Source organism: Rhinoderma darwinii, chromosome 2, assembly GCF_050947455.1.
Source record: "Rhinoderma darwinii isolate aRhiDar2 chromosome 2, aRhiDar2.hap1, whole genome shotgun sequence".
NCBI lineage: Eukaryota > Metazoa > Chordata > Amphibia > Anura > Rhinodermatidae > Rhinoderma > Rhinoderma darwinii.
The window spans coordinates 300,571,025-300,585,982 of record NC_134688.1 but is presented as its reverse complement, the minus strand read 5'-3'; the positions used below and the strand labels follow the sequence as shown (position 1 = coordinate 300,585,982).

The 14,958-nt window shown below is 45.2% G+C and overlaps 1 protein-coding gene across 3 annotated transcripts in view; it reads left to right on the top strand.

Annotated features, from left to right (window-relative positions):
* Positions 1–14,958, top strand: part of ACACA (acetyl-CoA carboxylase alpha) — a 454,335-nt gene that overhangs the window by 39,748 nt on the left and 399,629 nt on the right. For all 3 annotated transcript variants that reach the window (XM_075853501.1, XM_075853500.1, XM_075853502.1), the window contains exons 6-8: positions 2,669–2,750; positions 9,203–9,301; positions 10,935–11,041. In XM_075853501.1, the coding sequence (XP_075709616.1) occupies positions 2,669–2,750; positions 9,203–9,301; positions 10,935–11,041 (288 nt within the window). The remainder of the gene's footprint in view (positions 1–2,668; positions 2,751–9,202; positions 9,302–10,934; positions 11,042–14,958) is intronic.

The following is a 14,958-nucleotide window of genomic DNA, read 5'->3' as shown; positions in this document are numbered from 1 at the left end:
CACTGATCTGCTGTGTACAACGCAGTGTTTTTCCTACATTTCATGTCCATGTGCATTGCGTATTGGCATCAGTGTGCTTAGCGTGCGGCGTGCGTACATCACGTCCGTGCAATCACTTCAATTCTTTTAACATTTATTGCTTTGCTTTTCTATGTATTTGATGCGTGCTGTCCGCGGATTTCACGCACCCATTGACTTCATTGGGTGACTAGGTACGTGAAAACGCATTAATATAGGACATGCAGTGAGTTTCACGCAACGGACACTCGCTGCGTGAAAACTCACACATGTCTGAATAGCCCCATTGAAATCAATTAGTCCGTGTGTTGTGCGTTAGTTCAAAAAAAGAAAAGACAGATATCAGCAGCACAGCCAGCTGTCAAACCGTACGAAACACAAGTGAATCCCAGCTTCAGGGGGTGCACGCAGCGGAAAATCCCTGGTCCAGGGAAAATAGCAAATCCAGAAACAAAGGAACTTTCACGGGGTTGCTTGACAAAGACCCTGTGAGGGTTGAAACGTTGCAGGTGATATTTTGGTGAATAAAACACAATGATTTTTTCCATTGGAGTGCTGCGGTCTCTTCCTTTGTTTGTGCATTAGTACAACGCACCGCACACGAACGAGTATTGTGCTCGTCAAAATGAGCCCTAACACAGAGAGAAGGGTAGGGGTGGAGCAATTGAGTCAGCCGTCAGGAGCAGTGGACTGACGGATGAAGACTATTTAGAAAGGTGCCTAATTTTGCGTTTAGAAAGCAAATGGGCAATAAAAATAAATAAATATAAAAAATCAGTTCAAAGGTATACATAGTCTTTAACCCCTTAATAACCCGGCCTGAAATGGCCTTAATGACCAACTATATTTTTTAGTTTTTTACCTCTCTGCCTTCAGCAGCCATAACTTTATCTTTTCATTGACGTGGCCGTATGAGGCCTTGTTTTATGTGTGAGAAATAGTTTTTTCCCCCCGCAGTTTGGGGGTAGAAAATATATATTTTTACGGTGTGAATATAGGAAAAAGCGATTCTTGGCATTGTTTTTCTTTATTTTTTTTATCCTCTTCACGTTTCATGCTAAGTAACCTGTTAGTTCTTCAGGTTATTGCGGTCGTTTCGATATCTAATATGTGTAGGTTTTTTGTTTTTATTTAATGTAGGGGCAATAAAATATATTTTATGTAAAATAATAAGAACTTTTTTTGGGCCATTTTTTTAAATTAATTTAATTTATTTTGTTACTTTTTTTTAAATCCCATTAAGGCTGCGTTCACATCTGCGCCAGGGCTCCATTCCGATGGTCCGTCTAAATTTTCAGTCAGAACGGAGCCCTGATTGACCGAGGTTTCCGTTTCCATCACCGTTGATTTCAATGGTGACGGATCCGGTGCATATGGTTTCCGTTAATCTCCGTTGTGCAGGGGTTCGGTTGTTTTGACGGAATCAATAGCGTTATTCAACTACGGTATTCATTCCGTCAAAACGACGGAACCCCTACACAATGGAGACAAACGGAAACCATTTGCACCCGATCTGTCACCATTGGAATCAATGGTGTTGGAAACGGAATGTCATGGCTCCGTGACTTTCCTTCTCTTTGTTCACGTCACCGGGTTTCCAGTGACCCAATCAAAGAGGGGAGTTCCCTTTGATCATGCCGCGGTCACCGATCAAAGGGTTAAACAGCTGGGGTCCGAATGTTTTCCGACCCCAGCTATATTTAGCAGGCTGCTCTAAGATCAGGAGCTGTTAGTTACAGCCCCTGCTTAGAGGATGAGCGCTCATCAGCCCCTTCTACAGCGACGCCAAAAGACGTCGCTGTAGATGAAGCACCTGCACCGCCTCTTAATAGACGGTGGGCGGTCGTTAAGGGGTTAAGCTTTGTTCACCTCACATTCAGTCGAAGAGTTGGAAAAGTGTATGCCACTAAAGTTGCATAAGGCTTCGTTCACATCTGCGTCGGGACTTATTTCCTGGGTTTCGTCTGAGCTTTCTGTCAGAGGAATCCAAACTGAAACCATAAGTTTCCGTTTGCATCACCCTTGATTTCAATGGTGACGGATCTGATGTAAATGGTTTCCATTGGTCACCGTTGTGCAAGGGTTCTGTAGTTTTGACGGATCCATACCATAGTCTATATCGTTATTAATTTTGTCAAAACCTATGGTTTCCATTTGTTTCAGTTTGGATTCCGTTCATAGGTTCCCCTGACGGAAAGCTCTGACGGGACCCATGAATGGAGTCCCGACGCAGATGTGAACGAAGCCTAAGTCTGTTGTTGGCTCCCTTTGTAAAATAACATACACTGTGCGTTGTTTGTTTTTGGCATCCCCTTGTGTTAAAAAACATAGAGCGGACTATTAATTTCAATACAGTTAAAGGAAAAAAGAAGGTATTTTAACATAAACCGGCAAAAACGCATGCCATGCCACTCTTTTGGCATATGTTTAGCTAATGATAGCCAATGGGCACGTTTACTTATAAGTCAGTGTTTTGTTACGTCAAGCATTTTTTATTTTTAATCATACCTGTTGGGAAGGGGGCACATACAAATGTATACTTCCCACAACATGAACGCTGAAATAAATGCATTGAGGTAAGTTTGATATGTATTGAAATTTTTGTACCCTTCAGACCCTATCTCTGTAACCACGGTTTTTCCTTCCGTAGGCTGTGTGGGCTGGATGGGGTCATGCCTCAGAGAATCCTAAACTACCTGAACTTCTTCACAAAAATGGCATTGCTTTTATGGGTAAGATTAAAAAATGTTTAGATGAGAGAATGCAAAGGTGAACCTTTAAAGTCAACTTTTATTGACTAAAGTTGGGTGCACATATTGGTGGATCCCTCCAAGTATGTTGAAAAGACTGACTATTTCATGTGTATGAGGCAATCTGACTAAACCTTAAGAGAAAATAGCATCAGGCATGTTGGATTTCAACATGCCCGATTCTTTGTGACCCTGGAGATCAGCATCATCTGGAAGGATCTTATCTGCCTTTACCTATGGCAGTAAACATGGCTGATATGAACATGCGTGATTTATGGTGAAGTCCCTGTCTTGTGTATGCGCGTCCTTCCTTTTCCTTTTTTTTTTTTAAAGGTAAATTTTATTATGACTGCAATAAAACTGGTACAGAAATTGCACATTAAAGTCACAAATACAAAAGGTATTACAAATGTATCCAATTGTAAAAGGTCAAATGTACAAAAAATAAGGGTACATATATCCGTTTAGTTATACAACACATAACAAAAACCCTAACAAACCGCTTTTCACTACTTAAAAGCGAGAAAAAGAGCTAATAAATGCAGTCCATAATGAGAACCCAGTGGAGGAGTATGTAGACCAGTAGAACATCAGCATCCCCATAGTCCAAACCATCTCAGTAGGATTATATAAAAAGGGCATCCAAAACTATTGACTAGTATGGGGGTCGCCACCCAGGGGTGCCATATTTTCCCAAATTTATCCGGGCACCTGCGTGCTTTATATGTGAGTTTGAAAAGGGGAAGATTTGAGTTAACCGTTGCAATCCACGTTTTCAATTTAGGGACCTTGGGGTGTTTCCAATTTCTGAGGATGTTGTGTGTTTTTTCTAAAAATAAATAAATATATATTTATATATATAAAAGTACCATAAAGGATCTAGAAGCTACAGTATTTATAGGTTAATTCACCAGAAGGAGTAAACTGACTTTGGGATCTCCTATGCGAGGGAGTCCAACTTTCACTTCAATAAATTCCATTACCTCAGTCCAGAAACCAAATCTAACTGGACATTCCCATATGTAGAAAGAAACTTTCTACTACATGACAGCGTAGACAAATAGGAGAATATAATTTCCCCATCCTAAGCAGTTTAGTGGGAGTGTAACAAATCTGATGGAAAAATGTAATCTGAATAAGGCGGTCTTTTGCTGATATTAAGGGGCCAGTCAAAGCACTCATTATTTCTGGACGATCGTCAGTAGATCTAGAGGGAACAGTCCGAAACCATCAGTCTAGAGCTCTATCACGATTGTTAGAGGAGACACGCAATAATTGTTTATAAAGTATGGACATGGGATTAACTAACGTTCCCTGCATCACCCGAACCTCCACCGGGGATGTACATAGTCTGACATTGTAAACTTCAAATTGGGACCATGCCTAAGCTGAAAATAACGGAATGTGAGATGGGATTTGGTGTTTGGCCCTAATTTGTGCAATAGTGGCAACTGTATCCTCTACTACCACATCATTTAAAGTTAGTATACCTAAGACCGCCCATCTACTGGGGTCAGAGAGTTGTCGCATCTGTGTCAGGAGCGGGTTATACCAAAGTGGTGTCCTAGGTGACCAGGACACCTCTTCAGAAAAGTGAAAAAGTAAGTGCAACCTCTGCCAAAGCTTCAAGGTTGTCATCAGAATTATAAGTGAGTGACCCGGGGAAGGGGCCTGCTTATACAAAGAATTAACTAAGGCCTTGTAAGAACCCAATATTGACACCTCAAGATCTGTAGAAGGGTTAAGGTGTCTGTGGGTAAACCACCACCAAACATACTCTAGTCGACTAGGAAACTGAGATAGAGATTCGGAAGGGCCAAACCACCTTGCACTGAGGTAGTTGTAGTGTACCAAAGGCAATCCGAGGGACCCCACCTACCCAGATAAAGTATATAAGATCCTTATCTACATTAGGATAAAACGAGAGAGATGACCATTCTTATCCCGTTGATCAAAACTCCTTTGTTGGGAATACAAAGTTTTCTTCCTAGCTATTTCAGTCAGGTATAATCACGTTGTTTTGCAGAGAAGGCAAAGGTATACCTAGTTCTAAGATATTCCTCATCCACTACCATTAAACCAGTCTCCAGTTCAGTACGGTGTGCGGCCATTTCCTGTCTATGCGAGGAGATGTTCTGTATAACAACCCCTCTAGTATAGGCCTTAAAAACATCCCACACACTGCTGAACCAATATTAGAATTATCAACAAGTTTTTGGAATCCTATGTCGAAGGAAGTCGCTACCTCATTACAAGAAAGCCACAGAGGACTCAATCTCCAAATTTTGCGCTTTGTCACCTCAGGGAATCCCAAAGTGATCAATGGGGGGTGATCTGAAATGCCTCTAGGGAGTTATTTGGCATCCACCACAAACCTCAGAGAAGCTTCATTTCCAAATGTTAGGTCAATTCGGGAGAATGATCTATAGGCAGGAGAGTGACATAAGTAGGCCCGAGACGGAGGATGACGTGTACGCCAAATATCCGTTGGGTAATGTATTGCAGCCCATGTAGCCCGAGGAGAAATATTACCCACAATCCCTCCCAATTTATCCAACTTAGGGCAAAGTAAGAGATTAAAATCACCAAGGAGGAAAAGAGGCGCAGGACACAGATCTGCCACTAATACCATTATATTATTGAGCAATTGGACAGTTGCCAGAGGAGCATTATAAACATGGACTATAATAAACAAGGTAAAACAGATATGGCAGAGCAATTTTAACAAATCTCCCTCTAAGGCCCCATGCACACTGACGTAAAAACACCCGTTTTTACGGGCCCATGGACTTCTATTGGCCACGGGTACCTCCCCGTATACTTACGGGAAGGTGCCCGTGCCGTTGAAAAATATAGAACATGTCCTATTTCAGGCCGTAATTACGGCACGGGCACGCCCATAGAAGTCTATGGGGCTCCCGTAATTACAGGGTGACTATGTGTGTGTGCACCCGTAATTATGGGAGCGTTGCTAGGCGACATCAGTAAATAGTCACTGTCCAGGGTGCTGAAAGAGTTAAACGATCGGCAGTAACTGTTTCAGCACCCTGGACAGTGACTTCCGATCACAATATAGATCAACCTGTAAAAAAAAAAAAGACGTTCATACTTACCCAGAACTCCCTGCTTCTTCCTCCAGTCCGGCCTCCTGGGATGACGTTTCAGCACATGTGACCGCTGCAGCCAATCACAGGCTGCAGCGGTCACATGGACTGCCGCGTCATTCAGGGAGGTCGGGCTGGATGTCAAGAGAGGGACGCGTCACCAAGACAACGGCCGGGTAAGTATGAATTTCTTTTACTTTTTCTGCGGAAAGGGCTGTCCCTTCTCTCTATCATGCACTGATAGAGAGAAGGGCTGCCGATTACTGCAGTATAATTTTGCAGCGAAAACGTGCCTGTAAATACGGGTGGAATACGTGTGACACCGGACCCGTATTTACGGGCACGGGTCCGTAAATACTGGTGCAATACGGGTCGAATACGTGTGACCAAGGACCCGTATTTATGGGAGGACAAAAATACGTTTGTGTGCATGAGGCCTAAGATCCGTCTTAACGGATTGCAAAAATTTGTGGATTAGTATAGAGACCCCAAACAAATAGATGAAAAAAAAGGCATTGTATCTACATCTAACCCAGAGCCTGTGAAGAGCTTTTAGTTTAGTGTCTATCAAATGAGTCCCCTGAAGGAGTATTATTTACGGATTATAGGTGGAGATAAAATTAAAGACCAGGCGCCAGAGATTTATTTTTAATTTATCATTAAGTCCCCTTACATTCCAGGAGATGATGCTAAAGTGTTGCAACGTCTCCATCATTCCAATAAAGATAGTAATTCACACCAAGAGAGTGTATGCAAATAAACGGTGTAGGTAAATAGGGCCCGCAAGAGGAACTACAGATTCCAGTATTCTTAGAGGTCAAGTCACTGATCCACATAAATTTCTGTACTACAGTTACATAATCAAACCGACATGAAAAGCTGAAAGAACCCCCCCCTCCCTCCCGAACATGAGACAGGCTTCATTCCCAACTGCAGCGAAAATCCGGCTAAAGGTAAAGGCAAAACCTAAACTAGAAAATACGGTTAAATCGTTGAGTTACCCCCCCCCCCCCTAGATAGGTCACAAAAAAAGAAGACTAAAACACAGCCCATCTCCGCAGTGTATACATAAGAGGAGTGAAACCATAACAATCATCCCACACAACCATCATCTCCCAAGGATATCTCTTAGTGTGAGACAGATCTGAAAGGTCTCATGCGCACGACCGTAGCCATGAGCACGGCCGTGATTTTTGCGTCAGACGCCCGCAGATCGCGGGCTGTGCACATGGCCGCGGTCATTATTTTCAATGAGCCCGGACTGCAGAACATGGCCATAATAAGGCTTGCCCGTTCTTTCTGCGGTCTGGACTCCGGGGCCATGCACGGACCGTGGAAACCACGGCCGTGTGCATGGCACCATAGGAATGAATGGGGCCGCAATTCTCCCATGGATTTTTGGGGGAATTGCGGCCGCAAAAGCACGTTCATGTGCATGGGGCCTTAGCCATAATTCACTTCTGCACAGGGAGACATAATACCTCAGAAGCAAAGGGCACATCTCACTGGTATTGCATATATTAGAAGAGAAATACTAAGGACTATCTTGCACCCTATGGAAAAGTGGGGATCCCCCAGGGATATGCCCTATAGTGCGAGACATCTCATAGTCCTCATCCATTGTAGCATAAGGAGAGACGATATCATAGGAGCAAAAGGATTATAAACCATTCTAACCAGGCAAAAAACGTCTTCTGGCTTGTCCAGGAATATCGTGGAACCATTGTGCACCAGCCTGAGTTTTGCAGGGTAGACCATAGAGTATAGAATCTGCTTTTCCCACAAGCATTTCTTGGCCACCGTAAACCGCTGCCTTTGTTTTTGTACATCCAGAGAGTAATCAGGGGAGACTCTCACATCTTGTTTAACATGTTCAGAGGCCCCTGCTTCCTTGCGAGTTTGAACAACTTGTCTCTGTCCTTTGAAGTTGAGCAACTTGGCTATGAACTTTTGTGGAGGTGCTTTAGGTGGAGGAGTTCTGGTCGGGCAGGATGCCATGTGCATGTTTCAAACAGAACATAGGAGAAAAGGCAGTCTGCCCAAAGGTCGATATGCGTCGTTCAGACTCAGAAGCCCTTTCACGCAACATATGTCCATCAGCCCAGAGGAGACCAAAGTCCGTTGGTAGAGCATCAATCTTTTCGGTTAGTACAGTATGAGACTCTGTAATAGCTTTCAGAACATCTAACATAGATGGCTCAGTAGGAGAATCAGGAGGAACGGAGGTGGAGCTGGAAGCCTCAGACGGCCGCGCGCTCCAGACCCAGGCACAGCTTCAGAAGATTTTTCCATTCTGTCGGTTATCTTGGATTGCTTAGAAGAGGCCATCGCAGGTATACCACAAGCATTAGAGATGTATAAGAACAGAAATGGCAACTCCAGCTAGTGCACTTGACAATATACTTAAAATCACAGGGAAGGGGGAAAGTCCTGCAGGTGTTGCATCAGTGCTGAATACCCAGACTACATCCAAGCAGTATAGGGAGGGGGCACAGGAAATTGCGCTGCGCCCACAAGGCCACCAGCAATTCTACACAACAGTCATGTACCACTCCTTGTCAGAATCAATGGAGATTTTCAGGGAGGAATGGATAGCTGAATGATCACTCCTAAAATCAAAATGGCGGCCATAACTCTGAAAAGACCATCTAAGGTAACGATGCAGCCCTACACGGTCCGGAGGGCAGTAAAGAGGGATTTTTCCCAGCAGGGTACTGGGTAGTATGCAGGGGTAAAGCGGTAATCGCCTCCAAATCAGACCGTGGCTCCCTGCCACACTAGGCAGCAGTTGGTTTTGCCAAAAGTGCAGGCCGCGCACTTCCGGTAGGAAATTTAGCTCAGGGATGCGGCCCAGCGACTAGTTCACGATCATGTTCGTATTCGGAATTGAGCCAGCAGGGTATCCAAATGCTCACCCGGGAGCACAGTTCAAGTGCAGATTTTACCGCTGCCGGCAGCGGGCTGGAGGATGGACCACCCGAGTCTTTGCTATGCCCCCTGTACACGTCCATCTTTTGTTAACTGTAGCAATGGCTGACTTTTTAAGCACTGAAACAAGCATGTTGGAGGCAAAATAATTAACAAAAATATTACTGAATTAAAAAGAAATGTTAGCATATTTATGTCAAAACAATTATTGTGAGAACAAGAATAGGGAGTATTCAGTGGAAAAGAGCTAAAACATAATTTAGCTACATCTTTTTCCTCTGTCTTCACACTGATTGGATTAGTTTCCATTATACTGAAGCAGCATTTAGGCAATAGTGGAATGACTAATTTAGTTGGGTAAATGCCTGATCAGGACTGTGTACAATATTCATCTCATTACAGGTCCACCAAGTCAAGCCATGTGGGCATTAGGAGATAAAATTGCATCCTCAATTGTTGCCCAAACAGCTGGAATTCCAACTCTACCCTGGAGTGGCAATGGTGAGAGACGCTAAGAAAAATTACATTCATCTTTTATGATTTAAATCATGCATTGTATACAGTATTTTAATTGTGCAAAAAGGTGTAGGTCTATAATGTCTTCGTTAAAGAAGTTATGTCATGAAGACCACACCTTTTTAGATGAACGCGTCGCACATACTAATTATGTACATGACTTATGGATCCATCAGGTTTGTTTTTTTTTTTTTTTCCTACACATCAGATTTAGCCCAGTAGATGTTATCAAACAACCGAATGAACCTCTACTGCTAGTGAGAACATTTCCTAAATTTTTAATCCATCATGATTGATAACCAAAGAAAGCAGAAAACTGTTAGGCGGGATTCACACGACTGGGTCGCGTCCGAGCCCGAGTGCCGGCCGGTAAAATCGGCCATTCTGCCCGGCCGGTTTGCATAAAGTTATGCATCCGGGCCGGGCCGGGCAGATCCGGACAGTGACATCAGCGGCAACTCCTGAAGGGGAATCCCCATGTGTTCGGGGATTCCGCTTCAGGAGTTTCCCCTGATGTCACTGCCCAGATATGGACAGAGACATCAAGCGCTCTGTCCAGGAGCGGAATCCCCAAACACACGGGGATTCCGCTCCTTCAAGGAGCTAAAGTGCCTCCCCGCTCTGCTATAGTGGCGTCGCTACAGTAGTAGTAGCAGCTGCAGCTGCTAGCGGCGCCATCAAAGGTGTCGCCGGGCCAGGGCGCTTTTAAAACCAGCAGGAGAAGGGAGCCAGCACAGCGCTCCCTTCCACCTGCTGTACACCCCGGCCCTGCCACACCGTGTACAGCGATGCCATTCGTCAGAATGGCATCAACTCCTCCTCCTCACATGCACTCTGCGCTGTGAGGAGGAGATAGAGCGCAAGAGCCGGAAAACCCGGCCGTCACTCGGGACACATCCCGGTGATGGGCGGGTATTACCCGGCCCCATAGACTTCTATGGGAGCCGGGCGGCCGTGTACCCGGGCGAAAATAGAGCATGTCCTATTTTTTGACGGGCGGTTTTCACGGCCGTCAAAAAAACGGTCGTGTGAATAGCCCCATTAGGGGTCTATTATTCCTAATGCAGCCGGGTGCCGGACGATTTATGAACGGCCGGCACCCGGCCGGGAAACCCTGCCGTGTGAATGAGGCCTTAGGCTTTTATTCACCAAGTATTTCAGAGCATAGTCCCACTGGCACGCAGTTCAGTTGGTAGTGATAGTAGTTGTCCAGGAATGTGTGCATAGTGAATCATATTTGATTGTTTATATATCGTAGTTTAACTTTGACCTTGTCATTTGCAATAAATTTATTTGCGTTCTACTATAATAACTTTTTTGCAAGTGTCACTTTAAAGGGGTTACCGACTTTTCTGAATGATCTTGTTTTGATAATTGGTTAGTATATTTTTCCCGAGCACCAAAGTGGCTGTAAATATGGGTGGTGTTTTGATGGGAGGGACGGGAACTAGAACAAACTAATCATATGGTAATTTAATTTGGATTAGATAAGGTTGGTAAAAGCAGATGGAAATACATCTCTAAAAGTGTCTCCAACTTTAGCACATTAAATGTACACGGTGTACATAAGAAAACAGGAATAACCAGTAATTCCATTAAATTATTTATTTGCTTCTAGGTTTAAAAGTAGATTGGCAGGAAAGTGATCTAAAGAAGCGTATTTTAACTGTGCCACAAGAGGTTTATAAGAAGGGCTATGTGAAAGATGTGGATGATGGGTTGAAGGTGAGTCCGCTTCGAATGATAATAAAATAATAATAATAATGTTAAAGGGATTATGTGGGGAGCGAAATGAATTCGCATGTACTGCAGTATGTGAGTACACTCGCTAATATACATTCTGGTCCCCCGTCGCGCTGATTATGAGATTTTAATAGATTTTTTTTTATAGTGCTGGAGGGGGGGACCAGAAGTCTAGTTGCACAATCTTCCATCATGATGACACGACTCATGGGCTGGTGACATGATGAAGAGTCGTGTTGTCATGAAGGAAGACTATGCAACTAAACTTCCACACCCCCGCAAGCGCTATAAAAATCGATTAAAATCTCATAATCAGCGGGACGGGGGGCCAGAATGTATATTAGCGAGTGTACTCACATACTGCAGGGAGTACACTGCTAATATTTTTTGTACCTGACATAACCCCTGCTACCCTTCACTTGAAGCCAGGATCACACTTATATACTATACAGTGACTTCTGACTTGGATGTTCCATTTATGTTAATATCTCACACTCCATGGAATGACTTACACAGAACTTTTTTCGTGGAGGCCTAGATTTTGTTGTACTTTTTATAGGTTTTGTTATGCCATGGTTTTCTGACCTTTTTTATATTACAATAATTCAAGTGTAACCGTTTAAATTTTTCCTTATATTAAATAGTACAAGCGAATATAAGAAACTTTGTAATCTACCTTATCAGAGAAAAAGACCTCTTTCTCTACTTATCAGGCACTTCTCCCCATGTACTGATCATCTCTGTCTTACTGAATACAGATTTTAGCAGTGAATTGAGAAATAATGAAGACCGCTCAGGTCCTGAAGGATCAGGTTACAGCTGCTGCCTAAAGAAGTCTATAGAGAGGGAAGGGGGTGCAGGAGGGGGTAGCTGCTACAGGTATACAGAGAAGAGGCACCCACAGATGTGGGTAGCTTCTGGTAAGAATTTTATCTCAAGCCAGTGCTGGATTCACTGCTAGACTGCTGTATAATCTTCTCCATTCTTCTTTTAGTAAAGTGTTTTATTGTCTCACCCCAGTGCTAGATTCTACTAAAATGTCTGTGTCTCGCTCCTCCTTCCTCTCCTTTATAGACTTCTATGGGCAACTGTAACCTGATCCTTCAGTAAACTGTCTTCATCTCTGCCTCACTGACTACGGATTTTAGCAGTAAATGTAGAGTGAGTGAACAGAACAGTTACGAATCTGAGGGGGAGGGGCCTGATACCTGGAAAAAGGATACCTCTGAAAGGATATATTACAAAGTTTCTTATATTCTCTTATACTATTGATTTTTAGGGAAAAATGTAAATGACGGTAACACTTTAAAGGCTATGTCTACTTTCGAAACCATTTTTTTTTTTTTAATTTCTCCAATGCTTCTAAAAAAAACAAAGTAACTTTTCAAATAATTCCTTCAAATTATCCTACCATTTTGTGTCTACAGCTCCTATGCAGACCTTTATTTCCATGGTAACACACCAAACAAACCCTGTGAAGTCTGTCCTGCAGTCATACCCACTTTTTGCTAATTTACTAAATGTAAGTAAGGAACAAGAGATAGTATGACTGCAAGATCAAACTATACCAAACTTGTTCGTTGAACCTGACCCTAGAGACACACAGATCTGCATAGCAACTAACGACACAAAACGGTAGATTTCTAGTAAAGACTATTTGCAAAGTTGCTTTATTTTACATTTCAGATGTATTGGAGAAATAATAATAAAAAAGTTGTTTGTGAAGGTGGACATGGGCTTTAAGCCCATAGTTTGAAAAATGTTTTGTTTTTTTTTAATTTCCAATTTGCATTACTGTTTTTGTGTTCGTTTTATGTATTTATAGAGAATACAGAACAGCTGTATCTCCAAAAGTAAAACTATTTTTTAATAAAGACTAATTACAAAGTTACACTAAATACACTGACTAATCCCTATTTATTAAAAAATAAATACCCTCAAAGTAGGGCTGGGCAATTAATCAAATGAATTTGATTAATTCGCCCTCAAAGCCTCTGACGATTCTGTTTTTTAACAGAATCGTTAAATCCTTTTTTTAGTGGCGCCGTGCTGCAGGAGGAAGCTCCACCCCGCCGCCTCGTCACTGCCTGATCTGCCCCGTCTAACAAGCTGCACCCGGTCTGTCTCTGCTTCCCTACCACCCCCCCCTGGAGATTGCACCACCACCCCCCCTTGGAGATTGCACCACAACCCCCCCTTGGAGATTGCACCACAACCCCCCCTTGGAGATTGCACCTGCACCCCCCCTTGGAGATTGCACCTGCACCCCCCCTTGGAGATTGCACCTGCACCCCCCCTTGGAGATTGCACCTGCACCCCCCCTTGGAGATTGCACCTGCACCCCCCCTTGGAGATTGCACCTGCACCCCCCCTTGGAGATTGCACCTGCACCCCCCCTTGGAGATTGCACCTGCACCCCCCCCTTGGAGATTGCACCTGCACCCCCCCCTTGGAGATTGCACCTGCACCCCCCCCTTGGAGATTGCACCTGCACCCCCCCCTTGGAGATTGCACCTGCACCCCCCCCTTGGAGATTGCACCTGCACCCCCCCTTGGAGATTGCACCTGCACCCCCCCACCCTTGGAGATTGCACCTGCACCCCCCCCCACCCTTGGAGATTGCACCTGCACCCCCCCCACCCTTGGAGATTGCACCTGCACCCCCCCCACCCTTGGAGATTGCACCTGCACCCCCCCCACCCTTGGAGATTGCACCTGCACCCCCCCCACCCTTGGAGATTGCACCTGCACCCCCCCCACCCTTGGAGATTGCACCTGCACCCCCCCACCCTTGGAGATTGCACCTGCACCCCCCCACCCTTGGAGATTGCACCTGCACCCCCCCACCCTCTTGTAGATTGCACCCCCCCCCTCTTGCAGATTGCAGCCCCCCCCCTCTTGCAGATTGCAGCCCCCCCTTTTGCAGATTGCAGCCCCCCCTTTTGCAGATTGCAGCCCCCCCTCTTGGAGATTGCAGCCCCCCCCTCTTGGAGATTGCAGCCCCCCCCTCTTGGAGATTGCAGCCCCCCCCTCTTGGAGATTGCAGCCCCCCCTCTTGGAGATTGCAGCCCCCCCCTCTTGGAGATTGCAGCCCCCCCCTCTTGGAGATTGCAGCCCCCCCCTCTTGGAGATTGCAGCCCCCCCCTCTTGGAGATTGCAGCCCCCCCCTCTTGGAGATTGCAGCCCCCCCCTCTTGGAGATTGCAGCCCCCCCCTCTTGGAGATTGCAGCCCCCCCCTCTTGGAGATTGCAGCCCCCCCCTCTTGGAGATTGCAGCCCCCCCCTCTTGGAGATTGCAGCCCCCCCCTCTTGGAGATTGCAGCCCCCCCCTCTTGGAGATTGCAGCCCCCCCCTCTTGGAGATTGCAGCCCCCCCCTCTTGGAGATTGCAGCCCCCCCCTCTTGGAGATTGCAGCCCCCCCCTCTTGGAGATCGCAGCCCCCCCTCTTGAAGATAGCGCCACTGAAGCTCCCACTAGGAGCTGTATCCCTGCTCAGTGTCGGCAACCTCTGGCCGGGGATTCAGCCCCTAGTGGCAGCTACAGTGGCCGTTATCTACAAGAAGGATGAGGTGGGGTGCTGTTATCTACAAGGGGTCGTGGGAGTGCGATCTACATCTGGTGGTAGGATCTACTAGGAGGGGGCGGTCCTGCAATCTACAAGGATGGGGCACTATATGGGGGGTGTCACTGTTACTATATGGGGGCACTGTGGCACTATCTACAGGGACAATGCGGCACTATCTACATGGGCACTGTGGTGGTTTCAGGGGATTTTAACAACAAAAAAACCCTGACAAAGGAAATCTATTTGGAGACACTGATGCAAAATGGACATGAAAAGCTGACAATTGATCAGTTTTTAATGGCCTTTTTTTCACTGTTGTGTGACTTTAGCCTAAA